Here is a 21,307-nt window from a genome sequence, read left to right on the forward strand (position 1 = left end):
TTGACCAGAAACTGAACTGGACCAGCCATATAAATACCATTTACTGTTAGGAAGGGAATTCCAGGATTTTGACCCAGCGACAGTTCCAAGTCAGGATGGTGTGTGACTTGCAGGTGGTGGTGTTCCTTTGCATTTGCTGCCCTTGTCCTTCTAGGTGGTAGAGGTCACGGGTTTGCAAGGTGCTGTCAAAGGAGCCTTGGTGCATTGCTGCAATGCATCTTGTAGATGGTACACACTGCTGTCACTGTGTGTCGGTGGTGGAGGGAGTGAATGTTTGTAGATGGGGTGTCAATCAAGCAGGCTGCTTTGTCCTGGATGGTGTCGAGCTTCTTGAGTGTTGTTGGAGCTGCACCCATCCAGGCAAGTGGAGAGTATTCCATCACACTCCTGACTTGTGCCTTGTAGATGGTGGACAGGCTTTGGGGAGTCAGGAGGTGAGTTACTCGCTGCAGAATTCCTAGCCTCTGACCTGCTCTTGTAGCCACTGTATTGTCATTTGCAGAAGAAGAGTTCCAATGTGCTGTCATCCTTTGTGTGTAGACGTGTTTCTTAATTTCACTCCTGAACTGTCTGGCTGTAATTTTTACACTATATCCCCTAGTCTTAGACTCCCCAACCAGTGGAAATAGTTTCTCTCTGTCTATCTAAAGGACAGAGCTGCTAGACTGGGTCTGCAGCAGGTGGTGGGGGAACCAACACGAAGGAAAAATATACTTGACCTTGTCCTCACCAATCTGCCTGCTGCAGATGCTTCTGTCCATGACTGTATTGGTAGGAGTGACCACCGCACAGTCCTTGTGGAGACGAAGTCCCACCTTCACATTGAGGATACCGTCCATCGTGTTGTGTGGCACTATCACCGTGCTAAATGGGATAGATTTCGAACAGATCTAACAATGCAAAACTGGGCATCCATGAGGTGCTGTGGGCCATCAGCAGCAGCAGAATTGTACTCAACCACAATCTGTAACCTCATGGCCTGGCATATCCCCCACTCTACCATTACCATCAAGCCAGGAGACCAACCCTGGTTCAATGAAGAGTGCAGGAGGGCATGCCAGGAGCAGCACCAGGCATACCTCAAAATGAGGTGTCAACCTGGTGAAGCTACAACATAGGACTATCTGCGTTTCCAACTGCATAAGCAGCATGCAATAGACAGAGCTAAGCGATCCCATAACCAACGGATCAGATCTAAGCTCTGCAGTCCTGCCACATCAGCCGTGAATAGTGGTGGACAATTAAACAACTAACTGGAGGAGGTGGCTCCACGAATATCCCCATCCTCAATGATGGGGGAGCCCAGCACATCAGTGTGAAAGATAAGGCAGAAGCATTTGCAACAATCTTCAGCCAGAAGTGCCGAGATGATGATCCATCTTGGCCCCCTCCTGAAGCCCCCAGCATCACAAATGCCAGACTTCAGCCAATTCGATTCACTCCACGTAATATCAAGGAAGGCACTGGATACTGCAAAGGCTGTGGGCCCTGACAATATTCCGGCAATAGTACTGAAGACCTGTGCTCCAGAACTTGTCGCACTCCGAGCCAAGCTGTTCCAGTACAGCTACAACACTGGCATCTACCCTGCAATGTGGAAAATTGCCCAGGTATGTCCTGTACACAAAAAGCAGGACAAGGAACCGGAAGCTGGTCGGCAGCGAGGACTCCTGGGTAGGTATTTTCCTTAAAGGTGCGGAGCTGAGTAAACCCGAGCCACTACACATGTAGTGTCTCCCACCCATCCTCCTCCTCAAACCTAATAATAAGACCCTTTTTACCCTCCTCCTCTAACCAAAAAGGACTGAGCAGGTAAGCTATTTACTGTTTTTGTTAATATCTATAGTTGTACTTAACTAAGGGGTAATTGAATAAAAGAAATGGCAGCCAGTGTAGTGTATTGCTCCTCCTGCAGAATGTTCGAGGTGAGGGAAACCTCCGGTGGCCCTGCCGACTTCACCTGCTGGAAGTGCATCCGTCTCCAGCTCCTATCAGACCGTGTTAGGGAATTGGAGCTGGAGCTGGATGAACTGAGGATCATTCGGGAAGCTGAGGGGTTGATAGATAGAAGCTACACGGAGGTCGTTACTCCACAAATCAAAGGCAGCTGGGTAACAGTTAGAGGTGGGAAGAGGTCAGTGCAGGGATCTCCTGTGGTCGTTCCCCTCAACAACAAGTATACAGTTTTAGATACTGTTGGGGGGGACGGCCTATCGGGGGCAGGCTGCAGTGACCGGGCCTCTGGCACGGGGTCCTGCACTGTGGCTCAGAAGGGAAGGAGGGAGAATGGGAGAGCACTAGTCATCGGGGACTCGATGGTGAGGAGTACGGACAGGCGGTTCTGTGGGCGCAGGCGAGACGCACGGATGGTTTGTTGCCTCCCTGGTGCCAGGGTCCGTGATGTTTGTGATCGCGTCTTCAGGATCCTTAAAGGGGAGGGGGAGCAGCCAGAGGTCGTGGTGCACATTGGCACCAACGACGTAGGAAGGAAGGGTGGCACAGATGTTAGAAGTGAGTTTAGGGAGTTAGGCTGGAAGCTGAAAGCTCGGACGGACAGAGTTGTTATCTCTGGTTTGTTGCCGGCGCCACGTGATAGTGAGGCTAGGAATAGGGAGAGAGCACAGCTGAACACGTGGCTGCAGGAATGGTGTAGGAGGGAGGGCTTCCAGTTCTTGGATAATTGGACTGCATTCTGGGGAAGATGGGACCTGTTCAAACAGGACGGGCTGCATCTGAACCAGAGGGGCACCAATATCCTGGGAGGGAGGTTTGCTAGTACTGTTCGGGAGGGTTTAAACTAGTTTGGGAGGGGGATGGGAACCGGACTTGTAATCCAGGGACCAGTGGGTCCACTCAGAAAGACAAAGAGTGTAGTGAGGTATTGGGGAAGGTAGCACTGTCACAGAGGACAGATGGGCACGGAGAAGGGTTAAAGTGCGTATACTTCAACGCAAGAAGCATCAGGAATAAGGTGAGTGAATTGAAGGCGTGGATGGGCACTTGGGACTACGATGTTGTGGCCATCACTGAAACGTGGATAGGTGAGGGGGAGGAATGGTTTTTGGAGGTACCTGGTTATAGATGTTTTCATAAGATTAGGAATGGTGGTAAAAGAGGTGGGGGGGTGGCATTGTTAGTTAGAAATAGTGTAACAACTGCTGAAAGAATTTTCGAGGAGGATCTGCCGACTGAGGCACTGTGGGTTGAGGTCAGGAACAGGAAAGGAGCAGTCACCTTGATGGGAGTTTTCTATAGGCCCCCCAATAGCAGCAGGGAGGTGGAAGAGCAGATTGGGAAACAGATTTTGGAAAGGAGCAGAAGTCACAGGGTAGTAATTATGGGGGATTTCAACTTCCCAAATATTGATTGGCAACTCTTTAGATCGAATAGTTTGGATGGGGTAGTGTTTGTGCAGTATGTCCAGGAAGCTTTTCTGACTCAGTATGTAGACTGCCCGACCAGAGGGGAGGCAATATTGGATTTGGTACTAGGTAATGAACCAGGGCAAGTGATAGAGCTGTTGGTGGGCGAGCACTTTGGAGATAGTGATCACAATTCTGTAGCATTCACTGTGGTAATGGAGAGGGATAGGTATGTGCAACAGGGCAAGGTTTACAATTGGGGGAAGGGTAGATATGATGCTGTCAGGCAGGAACTGAGGAGCATAAGTTGGGAGCATATGCTGGCAGGGAAGGGCACGGTTGAAATGTGGAACTTTTTCAAGGAGCAGATAGTAGGGGCCATTGATAAGCATGTCCCTGTCAGACAGGGAAGGGATGGTCATGTGAGGGAACCGTGGTTGACAAGAGAGGTTGAGAGTCTTGTTAGGAAGAAGAAGGATGCGTATATAAAGTTGAGGAAAAAGGGCACAGGCATAGCTCTGGAGGGATACAAGATGGCCAGGAAGGATCTGAAGAAAGGGATTAGGAGAGCTAAGAGAGGGCATGAAAAATGCTTGGCGGGTAGGATAAAAGAAAACCCCAAGGCCTTTTACGCGTATGTCAGAAATATGAGGATGACTAGGGGGACCATAGGTCCGGTCAAGGACAATAGCGGGAGACTGTGTGTTGAGCCGGAAGAGATAAGTGAGGTTTTGAATGAGTACTTCTCTTCGGTATTTACGAATGAGAAGGGGTGTATTACTGAAGAGGACGGTGTGAAACAGACTGGTAAGCTCGAGGAAGTGCTCGTTAGGAGGGAAGATGTGTTGGGGTTTTTGAATAACTTGAAGATAGACAAGTCTCCCGGGCCTGACGGGGTATATCCAAGGATGTTATGGGAAGCAAGGGATGAAATTGCAGAGCCGCTGGCAATGATCTTTTCATCTTCTCTGCTGACGGGGGTGGTACCAGGTGATTGGAGGGTGGCAAATGTTGTGCCCCTGTTCAAGAAAGGGAATAGGAACAACCCTGGGAATTACAGGCCAGTTAGTCTTACTTCGGTGGTAGGCAAGTTGATGGAAAAGGTGCTGAGGGATAGGATTTCTGAGCATCTGGAAAGACACTGCTTGATTCGGGACAGTCAGCACGGTTTTGTGAGGGGTAGGTCTTGCCTCACAAGCCTGATTGAATTCTTTGAGCAGGTGACCAAGCAAGTGGATGAGGGTAAACCAGTGGATGTGGTGTACATGGATTTTAGTAAGGCATTTGATAAGGTCCCCCATGGTAGACTTATGGAGAAAGTCAGGAGGCATGGGATAGTGGGGAATGTGGCCAGTTGGATTAAGAATTGGCTAACTGATAGAAGGCAGAGAGTGGTCTTAGATGGTAAATACTCAGCCTGGAGCCCAGTTACCAGTGGCGTGCCGCAGGGATCAGTTCTGGGTCCTCTCCTGTTTGTGATTTTTATTAACGACTTGGATGAGGAAGTCGAAGGGTGGGTCAGTAAATTTGCAGATGATACAAAGGTTGGTGGAGTTGTGGATACCGAGGAGGGCTATTGTCGTCTGCAAAGGGACTTGGATAGGTTGCAGTGCTGGGCTGAAAAGTGGCAGATGGAGTTTAACCCTGAAAAGTGTGAGGTCGTCCATTTTGGAAGGACAAACATGAATGCAAAATACTGGGTTAACGGTAGGGTTCTTGGGCATGTGGAGGAGCAGAGAGACCTTGGGGTCTATGTGCATAGATCATTGAAAGTTGCAACTCAAGTGGATAGGGCTGTGAAGAAGGCATATGGGGTGTTAGCGTTCATTAGCAGAGGGATTGAATTTAAGAGCCGTGAGGTGATGATGCAGCTGTACAGGACCTTGGTAAGGCCTCATTTGGAGTACTGTGTGCAGTTCTGGTCGCCTCATTTTAGGAAGGATGTGGAAGCCTTGGAGAGGGTGCAGAGGAGATTTACCAGGATGTTGCCTGGAATGGAGAATAAGTCTTACGAGGAAAGGCTGAACATTCTAGGCCTCTTCTCATTAGAAAGGAGAAGGATGAGGGGTGACATGATAGAGGTTTATAAGATGATCAGGGGAATAGATAGGGTAGACAGTCAGAAACTTTTTCCCCGGGTGGAGCAAAGCGTTACAAGGGGTCATAAATTTAAGGTGAAGGGTGGGAGATATAAGGGGGATGTCAGGGGAAGGTTCTTTACCCAGAGAGTGGTCGAGGCATGGAATGCCTTGCCCGGGGAAGTTGTTGAGTCAGAAACTTTAGGGACTTTCAAAAGGCTTTTGGATAGGTATATGGATAAAGGAGAATGATGGGGTATAGATTAAATTGTCCTTGACAGAGGACAAAGGATCGGCACAACATTGTGGGCCGAAGGGCCTGTTCTGTGCTGTATGTTCTATGTTCTATGTTCTATGTAAGTCCAACCCGTTCAATTACCGCCCCATCAGTCTACTCTCAATCATCAACAAAGTGATGGAAGGTGTCATCAACAGTGCCATCAAGCAGCACTTGCTTAGCAATAACCTGCTCAGTGATGCTCAGTTTGGGTTCCGCCAGGGCCACTCAGCTCCTGACCTCATTACAGCCTTGGTTCAAACATGGACAAAAGAGCTGAACTCCAGAGGTGAGGTGAGAGTGACTGCCCTTGACATCAAGGCAGTATTTGACTGAGTATGGCATCAAGGAGTCCTAGCAAAACTGAGGTCAATGAGAATCAGGGGGGAAAACTCTGCATTGGTTGCAGTCATACCTAGCGCAAAGGAAGATGGTTGTGGTTGTTGGAGGTCAATCATCTGAGCTGCAGGAGTTCCTCAGGGTAGTGTCCTCGGCCCAACCATCTTCAGCTACTTCATCAATGACCTTCCTTCAATCATAAGGTCAGAAGTAGGGATGTTCGCTGATGATTGCACAATGTTCAGCATCATTCGTGACTCCTCAGATACTGAAGCAGTCCGTGTAGAAATGCAGCAAGACCTGGACAATATCCAGACTTGGGCTGATAAGTGGTAAGTAATATTTGTGCCACACAACTGCCAGGCAATGACCATCTCCCCTTGACATTCAACAGCATTACCATCGCTGAATCCCCCACTATCAACATCCTAGGGGCTACCATTGACCAGAAACTGAACTGGAGTAGTCATATAAATACCGTAGCTACAAGAGCAGGTCAGAGGCTAGGAATCCTGTGGCGAGTAACTCACCTCCTGACTCCCCAAAGCCTGTCCACCATCTACAAGGCACAAGTCAGGAGTGTGATGGAATACTCTCCACTTGCCTGGATGGGTGCAGCTCCAACAACACTCAAGAAGCTCGACACCATCCAGGACAAAGCAGCCCGCTTTATTGACACCCCATCCACAAACATTCACTCCCTCCACCACCGACACACAGTGGCAGCAGTGTGTACCATCTACAAGATGCACTGCAGCAATGCACCAAGGCTCCTTCGACAGCACCTTCCAAACCCGTGACCTCTACCAACTAGAAGGACAAGGGCAGTCGATGCATGGAAACATCACCGCCTGCAAGTTCCCCTCCAAGTCACACACCATCCTGACTTGGAACTATATCACCGTTCCTTCACTGTCACTGGATCAAAATCCTGGAACTCCCTTCCTAACAGCACTGTGGGTGTACCTACCCCACATGGACTGCAGCGGTTCAAGAAGGCAGCTTCTCAAGGACAATTAGGGATGGACAATAAATGCTGGCCTGGCCAGCGACACCCACATCTCATGAATAAATTAAAAAAAAATCCTGTCTGTTCTCAGTAATATCTTGAAGACTTCAATCAAATCACCCCTTAAACCTCTGTATTGAAGCCTACATTGCAACTGGTTTTCCCATTCACTTAACCTAACATCTCTGTAATTTTATGCTTCCATCTACACTGCTTACAATATTTCCTACTTTGTGTCATCAAATTTGGAATTGTGAACATAGGAACAGGAGAAGGCCATTTTAGCCCCTCAAGCCTATTCCTGCCATTCAGTGAGATCACGGCTGTTCTGTGACCAACTCCATATGTGACTTTCAACTCATCCTCGTCTACGTTTGATCGTGGAGGTCCCAACACAAGTCACATTCTGACAATTCTAGTACCTGCCCATTATCCCTACTCTCTGTCTCCTGTCTGCCAATTTCCTAACCTAAACCAATTTACCTTCAATCCCATGAGCTGCAACTTTCGTTAACAGTCTCTTCTGACTGACCTTTTGGAAATCCATGTAGGTAACATCCTTAGACATTCCCCTGTCCACTACTTTAGCCACCTCATAAGATTCAATCAGGTTCATCGGGCATGTACCCTTTACAGATCCATGCTGGCTCTCTGATCAGCTGAAAATTTTCAAGGTGTTCAGTCACCCTCTCCTTAATTATAGACTCTAGTAATTTCCCAACAACAGATGTTCGGCTAACTGGTCTATAATTCCCTGGTTCCCTCTCTCTCCTTTCTTAAATAGCAGAGTGACGCATGCAATTTTCCAATCTAAAGGACAGGTTGCTGAATTGAGAGAACTTTGGAAGATTCTTCTTCTTCTTTGGCCTCCTTGTCTCGAGAGACAATGGGTAAGCGCCTAGAGGTGGTCAGTGGTGTCAGTCGCTGTGAGGCAACTATGGAGTGACCTCTCCATGGCGCATGCCTGGGCGAATGTATGGAGGTTGAGAGTTGCCCAAGCGTCAAAACCCCCCTCTCGGCCTTTCTGGTGGGGTCCAAAGGAGTGCAGAGCACGACGTTTGGCACCGGTATGGCTGCAGGAACTGCCGGAAACATGCCAAAGGTGACACATGACCGCCTACGGGAGATTATAGTTAGGATATCTGAAATGTTCTCACCTACTTCCTTTAAAACCTTGGGATGGAAACCATCTGTTCCTCGGGATTTATCATTTTTTAGTGCCATTATTTTCTCCATTACTGTTATCTTGTTAATGAGCCCCTGGCCCTGATTCGATAATTTCTTTGGGATGTCTGCCATTCTGATCTCTTCCTCTACTGTAAATACTGAGGCAAAGTAATTATTCAACATGTTTGCTATTTCCTTATTTCCATTGACAATATCACCATTACCAGTTATCAAGGGGCCCATGTTACTCCTGACTTAATGTAATTATAGACATGTTTTGGTTGATTTGATATCCCTTGTTTTCATACTCCCTTTTTTGTAACTCTTACTGTTTTGTCACCCTTTGCTGTTCATTGTATCTTCCCCATTTGCCAGGATCTGTGCTATTTTGTGCATTTATGTTGTCTCTTCTCTATTTAGGCACTATGGGGGTTTTTTGACAAGTAGAGCTCTGGTCTCTTGGGTATAAACTGCTTCTGTATCACATGCTGTTTTAAACACCTCACACTGATTTTCTGTTTTCCCCATTAACAGATCTGTCCAGTTTACTGCGGACGGAGTTTACTGCGGACGGAGTTTACTGCGGACGGAGTTTACTGCGGACGGAGTTTACTGCGGACGGAGTTTACTGCGGACGGTCTCTGTCTCATCCCGTTGAGGTCACTCTTCCCTAAATGTGTTAGAAAGGGAGAAACCTGAAACTGCCACGGTGTTGAACTTGATCATATTATGATCACTATTGGGTAAATGCTCGTGCACCATTAGGCTGTTAACTAAATCTGATTCATTACTCATAAAATCTAATATAGCCTGTCCCCCTGTTGCAGAAAACTATCCCGGACACACTCGAGAAATTCACCACCTTTCTGACATTTGCTAGTCTGCTTATCCCAATATCTATGAAAGTTCAAATTCCCCTTTAAAAGTAGCTTGCCTTTGTTACATGGTTGTCAATTCTCTGCCTTCATACAAACTACCACATCACAGCTCCTCTCCCACCCACTCCCCAGTGCAAACACACCCCCCTCCAAGCCTTGAGGTTTTAATCTTCAGCCCTAATTCTTATCTCTTCAGCCGGAATCTCCTGATTGCTCAGTTGAAACGTCACTTTTTCTAAATGAAGACTCGACTTCTCTTCTGCAGATTCGACGTGAGTACAGTCCCTAGGCTGGGAATCATGGGCAGAATTTTCCTTGACCATATTGGAGGTACCCGCCTCTTCTCCTGCGCGAACTGTGACACAATTCTGACGAACCGTTCCGAACTCATCTCTACACGCTTCACAGGAGCGACAGGGAGAGCCTTCCTCTTCAATAAGGTGCACTGTTTTAGGACCTCATTATCAGTCTCACTGATCTCTCCAACCTGGACAAATGGAGTTGCTCAGTACAGTGATGTGTGTGTGTACAGGTGGTGAATCTCCTGTACAGTGAGGTGTGGGTGTGATTAGTCAGTGTGTGTGTGTGTATAGGTGGTGAATCTCCTGTACAGTGAGGTGTGGGTGTGATTAGTCAGTGTGTGTGTGTGTATAGGTGGTGAATCTCCTGTACAGTGAGGTGTTTGTGTGATTAGTCAGTATGTGTGTGTACAGGTGGTGAATCTCCTGCACAGTGAGGTGTGTGTGTGTATAGGTGGTGAATCTCCTGTACAGTGAGGTGTGGGTGTGATTAGTCAGTGTGTGTGTGTGTATAGGTGGTGAATCTCCTGTACAGTGAGGTGTGGGTGTGATTAGTCAGTGTGTGTGGGTGGTGAATCTCCTGTACAGTGAGGTGTGTGTGTGTGATTAGTCAGTGTGTGTGTATAGGTGGTGAATCTCCTGTACAGTGAGGTGTGGGTGTGAATAGTCAGTGTGTGTGTGTGTATAGGTGGTGAATCTCCTGTACAGTGAGGTGTGGGTGTGATTAGTCAGTGTGTGTGTGTGTCTAGGTGGTGAATCTCCTGTATAGTGAGGTGTGGGTGTGATTAGTCAGTGTGTGTGTGTGTATAGGTGGTGAATCTCCTGTACAGTGAGGTGTGGGTGTGATTAGTCAGTGTGTGTGGGTGGTGAATCTCCTGTGCAGAGAGGTGTGGGTGTGATTAGTCAGTGTGTGTGTGTGTATAGGTGGTGAATCTCCTGTACAGTGAGGTGTTGGTGTGATTAGTCAGTGTGTGTGTGTGTACAGGTGGTGAATCTCCTGTACAGTGAGGTGTGGGTATGATTAGTCAGTGTGTGTGTGGGTACAGGTGGTGAATCTCCTGTATAGTGAGGTGTGGGTGTGAATAGTCAGTGTGTGTGTGTATAGGTGGTGAATCTCCTGTCCAGTGAGGTGTGGGTGTGATTAGTCAGTGTGTGTGGGTGGTGAATCTCCTGTACAGTGAGGTGTGTGTGTGTGATTAGTCAGTGTGTGTGTCTAGGTGGTGAATCTCCTGTATAGTGAGGTGTGGGTATGAATAGTCAGTGTGTGTGTGTGTGTAGGTGGTGAATCTCCTGTACAGTGAGGTGTGGGTGTGAATAGTCAGTGTGTGTGTGTATAGGTGGTGAATCTCCTGCACAGTGAGGTGTGAGTGTGATTAGTCAGTGTGTGTGTGTGTATAGGTGGTGAATCTCCTGTACAGTGAGGTGTGGGTGTGATTAGTCAGTGTGTGTGTGTGTATAGGTGGTGAATCTCCTGTATAGTGAGGTGTGGGTGTGATTAGTCAGTGTGTGTGTGTGTGTGTATAGGTGGTGAATCTCCTGTACAGTGAGGTGTGGGTGTGATTAGTCAGTGTGTGTGTGTGTATAGGTGGTGAATCTCCTGTATAGTGAGGTGTGGGTGTGATTAGTCAGTGTGTGTGTGTGTGTGTGTGTATAGGTGGTGAATCTCCTGTACAGTGAGGTGTGGGTGTGATTAGTCAGTGTGTGTGTGTGTGTAGGTGGTGAATCTCCTGTACAGTGAGGTGTGGGTGTGAATAGTCAGTGTGTGTGTGTGTGTAGGTGGTGAATCTCCTGTACAGTGAGGTGTGGGTGTGATTAGTCAGTGTGTGTGTGTGTATAGGTGGTGAATCTCCTGTACAGTGAGGTGTGGGTGTGATTAGTCAGTGTGTGTGGGTGGTGAATCTCCTGTGCAGAGAGGTGTGGGTGTGATTAGTCAGTGTGTGTGTGTAGGTGGTGAATCTCCTGTACAGTGAGGTGTGAGTGTGATTAGTCAGTGTGTGTTTGCGTGTGTATAGGTGGTGAATCTCCTGTACAGTGAGGTGTGGGTGTGATTAGTCAGTGTGTGTGTGTAGGTGGTGAATCTCCTGTACAGTGAGGTGTGGGTGTGAATAGTCAGTGTGTGTGTGTCTAGGTGGTGAATCTCCTGTGCAGTGAGGTGTGGGTGTGATTAGTCAGTGTGTGTGTGTGTGGATGGTGAATCTCCTGTGCAGAGGTGTGTGGGTGTGATTAGTCAGTGTGTGTATAGGTGGTGAATCTCCTGTACAGTGAGGTGTGAGTGTGATTTTTTTCGTCAGTATTTACAGTAGAGAAAGAAAATGTTGTCGAGGAGAATACTGAGATTCAGACTACTAGGCTAGATGGGATTGAGGTTCACAAGGAGGAGGTGTTAGCAGTTTTGGAAAGTGTGAAAATAGATAAGTCCCCTGGGCCAGATGGGATTTATCCTAGGATTCTCTGGGAAGCTAGGGAGGAGATTGCAGAGCCTTTGTCCTTGATCTTTATGTCGTCATTGTCGACAGGAATAGTGCCGGAAGACTGGAAGATAGCAAATGTTGTCCCCTTGTTCAAGAAGGGGAGTTTAGACAGCCCTGGTAATTATAGACCTGTGAGCCTTACTTCGGTTGTGGGTAAAATGTTGGAAAAGGTTATAAGAGATAGGATTTATAATCATCTTGAAAAGAATAAGTTCATTAGCGATAGTCAGCACGGTTTTGTGAATGGTAGGTCGTGCCTCACAAACCTTATTGAGTTTTTCGAGAAGGTGACCAAATAGGTGGATGAGGGTAAAGCAGTGGATGTGATGTATATGGATTTCAGTAAGGCGTTTGATAAGGTTCCCCACGGTAGGCTATTGCAGAAAATACGGACGTATGGGGTTGAAGGTGATTTAGAGCTTTGGATCAGAAATTGGCTAGCTGAAAGAAGACAGAGGGTGGTGGTTGATGGCAAATGTTCATCCTGGAGTTTAGTTACTAGTGGTGTACCGCAAGGATCTGTTTTGGGGCCACTGCTGTTTGTCATTTTTATAAATGACCTGGAAGAGGGTGTTGAAGGGTGGATTAGTAAATTTGCGGATGACACGAAGGTCGGTGGAGTTGTGGATAGTGCCGAAGGATGTTGTAGGGTACAGAGGGACATAGATAGGCTGCAGAGCTGGGCTGAGAGATGGCAAATGGAGTTTAATGCGGAGAAGTGTGTGGTGATTCACTTTGGAAGGAGTAACAGGAATGCAGAGTACTGGGCTAATGGGAAGATTCTTGGTTGTGTAGATGAACAGAGAGATCTTGGTGTCCAGGTACATAAATCCCTGAAAGTTGCTACCCAAGTTAATAGGGCTGTCAAGAAGGCATATGGTGTGTTAGCTTTTATTAGTAGGGGGGTCGAGTTTCGGAGCCACGAGGTCATGATGCAGCTGTACAAAACTCTGGTGAGACCGCACCTGGAGCATTGCGTGCAGTTCTGGTCACCGCATTATAGGAAGGATGTAGAAGCTATGGAAAGGGTGCAGAGGAGATTTACTAGGATGTTGCCTGGTATGGAGGGAAGGTCTTACGAGGAAAGGCTGAGGGACTTGAGGTTGTTTTCGTTGGAGAGAAGTAGGAGGAGAGGTGACTTAATAGAGACATATAAGATAATCAGAGGGTTAGATAGGGTGGATAGTGAGAGTCTTTTTCCTCGGATGGTGATGGCAAACACGAGGGGACATAGCTTTAAGTTGAGGGGTGATAGATATAGGACAGATGTTAGAGGTAGTTTCTTTACTCAGAGAGTAGTAGGGGCGTGGAACGCCCTGCCTGCAACAGTAGTAGACTCTCCAACTTTAAGGGCATTTAAGTGGTCATTGGATAGACATATGGATGAAAATGGAATAGTGTAGGTCAGATGGTTTCACAGGTCGGCGCAACATCGAGGGCCGAAGGGCCTGTACTGCGCTGTAATGTTCTAATTCTAATTAGTCAGTGTGTGTGTGTATAGGTGGTGAATCTCCTGTACAGTGAGGTGTGGGTGTGATTAGTCAGTGTGTGTGTGTGTACAGGTGGTGAATCTCCTGTACAGTGAGGTGTGTCTGTGTATAGGTTAGAATTAGAATTAGAATATTACAGCGCAGTACAGGCCCTTCGGCCCTCGATGTTGCGCCGATCATCTGACCTACACTATTCCATTTACATCCATATGTCTATCCAATGACCACTTAAATGCCCTTAAAGTTGGCGAGTCTACTACTGTTGCAGGCAGGGCGTTCCACGCCCCTACTACTCTCTGCGTAAAGAAACTACCTCTGACATCTGTCCTATATCTTTCACCCCTCAACTTAAAGCTATGTCCCCTCGTGTTTGCCATCCTCATCCGAGGAAAAAGACTCTCACTATCCACCCTATCTAACCCTCTGATGATCTTGTATGTCTCTATTAAGTCACCTCTCCTCCTCCTTCTCTCTAACGAAAACAACCCCAAGTCCCTCAGCCTTTCCTCGTAAGACCTTCCTTCCATACCAGGCAACATCCTAGTAAATCTCCTCTGCACCCTTTCCAAAGCTTCGACATCCTTCCTATAATGCGGTGACCAGAACTGCACGCAATACTCCAGGTGCGGCCTCACCAGAGTTTTGTACAGCTGCATCATGACCCCGTGGCTCTGAAACTCGATCCCCCTACTAATAAAGGCTAACACACCATATGCCTTCTTAACAGCCCTATTAACCTGGGTAGCAACTTTCAGGGATTTATGTACCTGGATAACAAGATCTCTCTGCTCATCTACACTACCAAGAATCTTCCCATTAGCCCAGTACTCTGCATTGCTGTTACTCCTTCCAAAGTGAATCACCTCACACTTCTCCGCATTAAACTCCATTTGCCATCTCTCAGCCCAGCTCTGCAGCCTATCTATGTCCCTCTGTACCCTACAACACCCTTCGACACTATCCACAACTCCACCGACCTTCGTGTCATCCGCAAATTTACTAACCCACCCTTCTACACCCTCATCCAGGTCGTTTATAAAAATGACAAACAGCAGTGGCCCCAAAACAGAACCTTGCGGTACACCACTAGTAACTAAACTCCAGGATGAACATTTGCCATCAACCACCACCCTCTGTCTTCTTTCAGCTAGCCAATTTCTGATCCAAAGCTCTAAATCACCTTCAACCCCATACTTGCGTATTTTCTGCAATAGCCTACCGTGGGGAACCTTATCAAACGCCTTACTGAAATCCATATACACCACATCCACGGCTTTACCCTCATCCACCTGTTTGGTCACCTTCTCGAAAAACTCAATAAGGTTTGTGAGGCACGACCTACCTTTCACAAAACCGTGCTGACTATCGCAAATGAACTTATTCTTTTCAAGATGATTATAAATCCTGTCTCTTATAACCTTTTCCAACATTTTACCCACAACCGAAGTAAGGCTCACAGGTCTATAATTACCAGGGCTGTCTCTACTCCCCTTCTTGAACAAGGGGACAACATTTGCTATCCTCCAGTCCTCCGGCACTACTCCTGTCGACAATGACGACTTAAAGATCAACAACAACGGCTCTGCAATCTCCTCCCTGGCTTCCCAGAGAATCCTAGGATAAATCCCATCTGGCCCAGGGGACTTATCTATTTTCACTCTTTCCAAAATTGCTAACACCTCCTCCTTGTGAATCTCAATCCCATCTAGCCTAGTAGCCTGAATCTCAGTATTCTCCTCGGCAACATTTTCTTTCTCTACTGTAAATACTGACGAAAAATATTCATTTAACGCTTCCCCTATCTCCTCTGATTCCGCACACAACTTCCCACTACTATCCTTGATTGGCCCTGTTCTAACTCTTATCATTCGTTTATTCCTGATATACCTATAGAAAGCCTTAGGGTTTTCTTTGATCCTATCCGCCAATGACTTCTCGTGTCCTCTCCTTGCTCTTCTTAGCCCTCCCTTTAGATCCTTCCTGGCTAGCTTGTAACTCTCAAGCGCCCTAACTGAGCCTTCACGTCTCATCCTAACATAAGCCGCCCTCTTCCTCTTGACAAGCGCTTCAACTTCTTGAGTAAACCATGGCTCCCTTGCTCGACAACTTCCTCCCTGCCTGACAGGTACATACTTATCAAGGACACGCATTAGCTGCTCCTTGAATAAGCTCCACATTTCGTTTGTGCCCATCCCCTGCAGTTTCCTTCCCCATCCTACACATCCTAAATCTTGCCTAATCGCGTCATAATTTCCTTTCCCCCAGCTATAATTCTTGCCCTGCGGTATATACCTGTCCCTGCCCATCGCTAAGGTAAACCTAACCGAATTGTGATCACTATCGCCAAAGTGCTCACCTACATCTAAATCGAACACCTGGCCGGGTTCATTACCCAGTACCAAATCCAATGTGGCATCGCCCCTGGTTGGCCTGTCCACATACTGTGTCAGAAAACCCTCCTGCACACACTGGACAAAAACAGACCCATCTAAAGTACTCGAACTATAGTATTTCCAGTCAATATTTGGAAAGTTAAAGTCCCCCATAACCACTACCCTGTTACTCTCGCTCCTGTCGAGAATCATCTTCGCTATCCTTTCCTCTACATCTCTGGAACTATTCGGAGGTCTATAGGTGGTGAATCTCCTGTACAGTGAGGTGTGTGTGTGATTAGTCAGTGTGTGTGTATAGGTGGTGAATCTCCTGTGCAGTGAGGTGTGGGTGTGAATAGTCAGTGTGTGTGTGTGTATAGGTGGTGAATCTCCTGTACAGTGAGGTGTGGGTGTGATTAGTCAGTGTGTGTGTGTGTGTGGGTGGTGAATCTCCTGTATAGTGAGTTGTGGGTGTGAATAGTCAGTGTGTGTGTGTGTATAGGTGGTGAATCTCCTGTACAGTGAGGTGTGGGTGTGATTAGTCAGTGTGTGTGTGTGTCTAGGTGGTGAATCTCCTGTGCAGTGAGGTGTGGGTGTGATTAGTCAGTGTGTGTGTGTGTGTGTATAGGTGGTGAATCTCCTGTACAGTGAGGTGTGGGTGTGATTAGTCAGTGTGTGTGTGTATAGGTGGTGAATCTCCTGCACAGTGAGGTGTGGGTGTGATTAGTCAGTGTGTGTGTGTGTATAGGTGGTGAATCTCCTGTACAGTGAGGTGTGGGTGTGATTAGTCAGTGTGTGTGTGTGTATAGGTGGTGAATCTCCTGTACAGTGAGGTGTGGGTGTGATTAGTCAGTGTGTGTGTGTATAGGTGGTGAATCTCCTGTATAGTGAGGTGTGGGTATGAATAGTCAGTGTGTGTGTGTGTATAGGTGGTGAATCTCCTGTACAGTGAGGTGTGGGTGTGATTAGTCAGTGTGTGTGTGTGTCTAGGTGGTGAATCTCCTGTACAGTGAGGTGTGGGTGTGATTAGTCAGTGTGTGTGTGTGTGTCTAGGTGGTGAATCTCCTGTGCAGTGAGGTGTGGGTGTGATTAGTCAGTGTGTGTGTATAGGTGGTGAATCTCCTGTGCAGTGAGGTGTGGGTGTGATTAGTCAGTGTGTGTGTGTGTGTGTGTGTATAGGTGGTGAATCTCCTGTGCAGTGAGGTGTGGGTGTGATTAGTCAGTGTGTGTGTGTGTATAGGTGGTGAATCTCCTGTATAGTGAGGTGTGGGTGTGATTAGTCAGTGTGTGTGTCTGTCTAGGTGGTGAATCTCCTGCACAGTGAGGTGTGGGTGTGATTAGTCAGTGTGTGTGTATAGGTGGTGAATCTCCTGTACAGTGAGGTGTGGGTGTGATTAGTCAGTGTGTGTGTGTGTATAGGTGGTGAATCTCCTGTACAGTGAGGTGTGGGTGTGATTAGTCAGTGTGTGTGTGTGTGTAGGTGGTGAATCTCCTGTACAGTGAGGTGTGGGTGTGATTAGTCAGTGTGTGTGTGTGTGTGTGTATAGGTGGTGAATCTCCTGTACAGTGAGGTGTGAGTGTGATTAGTCAGTGTGTGTGTGTGTATAGGTGGTGAATCTCCTGTGCAGTGAGGTGTGGGTGTGATTAGTCAGTGTGTGTGTGTGTGTGTATAGGTGGTGAATCTCCTGCACAGTGAGGTGTGGGTGTGATTAGTCAGTGTGTGTGTGTGTATAGGTGGTGAATCTCCTGTGCAGTGAGGTGTGGGTGTGATTAGTCAGTGTGTGTGTGTGTGTGTCTAGGTGGTGAATCTCCTGCACAGTGAGGTGTGGGTGTGATTAGTCAGTGTGTGTGTGTATAGGTGGTGAATCTCCTGTACAGTGAGGTGTGTGTGTGTGATTAGTCAGTGTGTGTGTGTGTATAGGTGGTGAATCTCCTGTACAGTGAGGTGTGTGTGTGTGATTAGTCAGTGTGTGTGTATAGGTGGTGAATCTCCTGTACAGTGAGGTGTGGGTGTGATTAGTCAGTGTGTGTGTGTGTCTAGGTGGTGAATCTCCTGTACAGTGAGGTGTGGGTGTGATTAGTCAGTGTGTGTGTGTGTATAGGTGGTGAATCTCCTGCACAGTGAGGTGTGGGTGTGATTAGTCAGTGTGTGTGTGTCTAGGTGGTGAATCTCCTGTGCAGTGAGGTGTGGGTGTGAATAGTCAGTGTGTGTGTGTGTATAGGTGGTGAATCTCCTGTACAGTGAGGTGTGGGTGTGATTAGTCAGTGTGTGTGTGTGTCTAGGTGGTGAATCTCCTGTACAGTGAGGTGTGGGTGTGATTAGTCAGTGTGTGTGTGTGTCTAGGTGGTGAATCTCCTGTACAGTGAGGTGTGGGTGTGATTAGTCAGTGTGTGTGTGTGTATAGGTGGTGAATCTCCTGCACAGTGAGGTGTGGGTGTGATTAGTCAGTGTGTGTGTGTGTCTAGGTGGTGAATCTCCTGTACAGTGAGGTGTGGGTGTGATTAGTCAGTGTGTGTGTGTGTCTAGGTGGTGAATCTCCTGTACAGTGAGGTGTGGGTGTGATTAGTCAGTGTGTGTGTCTGTCTCGGTGGTGAATCTCCTGTATAGTGAGGCGTGGGTGTGATTAGTCACTATCTCTCTCTCTCTCTCCCTCCCTTCGCCCACCCCCAGGTTGTGAATCTGCAGTACAGTGAGGTACAGGACCGGGTTATGTTGACAGGTCGACACATGGTGAGAGACGTTAGCTGCAAGAACTGCAACAGTAAGCTGGGCTGGATCTACGAGTTTGCAACTGAGGACAGTCAGCGGTACAAGGAGGGCAGAGTGATCCTGGAGCGTGCTTTGGTGCGTGAGAGTGAAGGCTTTGAAGAGCATGTTCCTTCCGACACCTCCTGAGGAGACTCTCCTTCATTGTAACTTTTCTTTTTGTTCTGTTTCTGAAAGAAAAGACAAACCTTTTATTTTAAAAAGTAATTTCTCTCTCTGGTGGACAGTGTTACTTTCGCATGGAGTCAGGCGTTGTGTTGTAAGTTCAGAGACAGGAGGAAAGTGTCTCACTTTATAAACAGTGCTTTTAACTCCCAGTATCTATGTATCTGTAGGGAAAAGAAATTCTGCCATGCTCAGCTTTTATTTAACATTTTTTTAAATAGTACTTTTCTTGCTCCTTGTTAGGTGCTGAGTGGCAGCTCACCTACGCTTCTAGACCTTGCTGCTTGTGACTCGGAGGGAAAGGTTTAACAGCATAGGCTGGCGTAGAGTGAGCTCACAGTCTAGTGAGACGTATTGCTGGTCTGTGGTCTCAGATGGGAATTGTTCTCCCACAGTCCGGATGTGGTCCATTGTCACTGGATTGCACTGGTCGGAGCAGTCGGATTCCCCGCCTGCCTGCAGACTCTGCACCATCCTCTGCTCATGTCTGTGCCCAGTGTCTGCTCAAGGGAAGTTGCATTTTCATGTTTCCTCTTGGGAGCCTCAGTGTGTGTATCCAATGTAACTTATAAATAATTTAATAAAAGGAAAATGTTAGCCCAGGTTCGCTGTCAGTTCTCCTGACTGAAACACCCTGTCTACATTCTCACCTCTTCCTCTTTCTCTTTCTCTCTCTCTCTCTCTCTCTCTCTCTCTCTCTCTGTACACGGACACTCGCTGCTCCTGACTGAAACACCCTGTCTACATTCTCATCTCTCTCTCTCTCTCTCTCTCTCTCTGTACATGGAGACTCCCTGCTCCTGACTGAAACACCCTGTCTACATTCTCACCGCTCTCTCTCTCTCTCTCTCTCTGCACACGGAGACTCCCTGCTCCTGACTGAAACACCCTGTCTACATTCTCACCTCTCTCTCTCTCTCTCTCTCTCTCTCTGGACACGGAGACTCCCTGCTCCTGACTGAAACACCCTGTCTACATTCTCACCTCTGTCTCTCTCTCTGTACATGGAGTCTCCCCGCTCCTGACTGAAACACCCTGTCTACATTCTCACCTCTCTCTCTCTCTCTCTCTCTCTCTCTCTCTGCACACGGAGACTCCCTGCTCCTGACTGAAACACCCTGTCTACATTCTCATCTATCTCTCTCTCTCTCTCTCTCTCTCTCTCTCTCTGAACACGGAGACTCCCTGCTCCTGACTGAAACACCCTGTCTACATTCTCACCTCTCTCTCTCTGGACACGGAGACTCCCTGCTCCTGACTGAAACACCCTGTCTACATTCTCACCTCTCTCTCTCTCGACACGGAGACTCCGTGCTCCTGACTGAAACACCCTGTCGACATTCTCACCTCTCTCTCTCTCTCTCTCTCTCCTCTCTCTCTGTACACGGAGACTCCCTGCTCCTGACTGAAACACCCTGTCTACATTCTCACCTCTCTCTCTCTCTCTCTCTCTCTCTGTACACGGAGACTCCCTTCTCCTGACTGAAACACCCTGTCGACATTCTCTCCTCTCTCTCTCTGTACACGGAGACTCCCTGCTCCTGACTGAAACACCCTGTCTGCATTCTCACCTCTCTCTCTCTCTCTCTCTCTCTCTGCACACGGAGACTCCCTGCTCCTGACTGAAACACCCTGTCTACATTCTCACCTCTCTCTCTCTCTCTCTCTCTGCACACGGAGACTCCCTGCTCCTGACTGAAACACCCTGTCTCCATTCTCACCTCTCTCTCTCTCTCTCTGTGCACGGAGACTCCCTGCTCCTGACTGAAACACCCTGTCTACATTCTCACCTCTCTCTCTCGACACGGAGACTCCCTGCTCCTGACTGAAACATCCTGTCTACATTCTCACCTCTCTCTCTTTTCCTGTACACGGAGACTCCCTGCTCCTGACTGAAACACCCTGTCTACATTCCCACCTCTCTCTGTACACGGAGACTCCCTGCTCCTGACTGAAACACCCTGTCGACATTCTCACCTCTCTCTCTCTCTCTCTCTCTCTCTGTACATGGAGACTCCCTGCTCCTGACTGAAACACCCTGTCTACATTCTCACCGCTCTCTCTCTCTGCACACGGAGACTCCCTGCTCCTGACTGAAACACCCTGTCTACATTCTCACCTCTCTCTCTCTCTCTCTCTGTACACGGAGACTCCCTGCTCCTGACTGAAACACCCTGTCTACATTCTCACCGCTCTCTCGCTCTCTCTGTACACGGAGACTCCCTGCTCCTGACTGAAACACCCTGTCTGCATTCTCACCTCTCTCTCTCTCTATGTACACGGAGACTCCCTGCTCCTGACTGAAACACCCTGTCTCCATTCTCACAGCTCTCTCTCTCTCTCTCTCTCTCTCTCTATACACGGAGACTCCCTGCTCCTGACTGAAACACCCTGTCTACATTCTCACCGCTCTCTCTCTCTCTACACGGAGACTCCCTGCTCCTGACTGAAACACCCTGTCGACATTCTCACCTCTCTCTCCCTCTCTCTCTGTACACGGAGACTCCCTGCTCCTGACTGAAACACCCTGTCGACATTCTCACCTCTCTCTCTCTCTCTCTACACGGAGACTCCCTGCTCCTGACTGAAACACCCTGTCTACATTCTCATCTCTCTCTCTCTCTCTCTGAACA

General features: G+C 47.9%; 1 protein-coding gene across 1 annotated transcript; it reads left to right on the forward strand.

Moving 5' to 3' along the window:
* Positions 1-8,770: 8,770 nt before the first annotated feature.
* Positions 8,771-19,277, forward strand: LOC137359645 (protein yippee-like 5). The gene is made up of 3 exons (XM_068025452.1): positions 8,771-8,975; positions 9,376-9,550; positions 18,414-19,277. The coding sequence occupies exons 1-3, from the start codon at positions 8,962-8,964 to the stop codon at positions 18,636-18,638; spliced, it is 414 nt and encodes a 137-aa protein (XP_067881553.1). The 5' UTR covers positions 8,771-8,961; the 3' UTR covers positions 18,639-19,277.
* Positions 19,278-21,307: the final 2,030 nt, after the last annotated feature.

Source organism: Heterodontus francisci, unplaced genomic scaffold (genome assembly GCF_036365525.1).
Source record: "Heterodontus francisci isolate sHetFra1 unplaced genomic scaffold, sHetFra1.hap1 HAP1_SCAFFOLD_1554, whole genome shotgun sequence".
NCBI classification, from domain to species: domain Eukaryota; kingdom Metazoa; phylum Chordata; class Chondrichthyes; order Heterodontiformes; family Heterodontidae; genus Heterodontus; species Heterodontus francisci.

Bases quoted from the DNA above. Each gene is read 5' to 3' on its own strand.
- LOC137359645 (XM_068025452.1), top strand. The intron at 9,551-18,413 runs GTGCACTGTTTT...GCCCACCCCCAG, and splicing joins GAGCCTTCCTCTTCAATAAG to GTTGTGAATCTGCAGTACAG.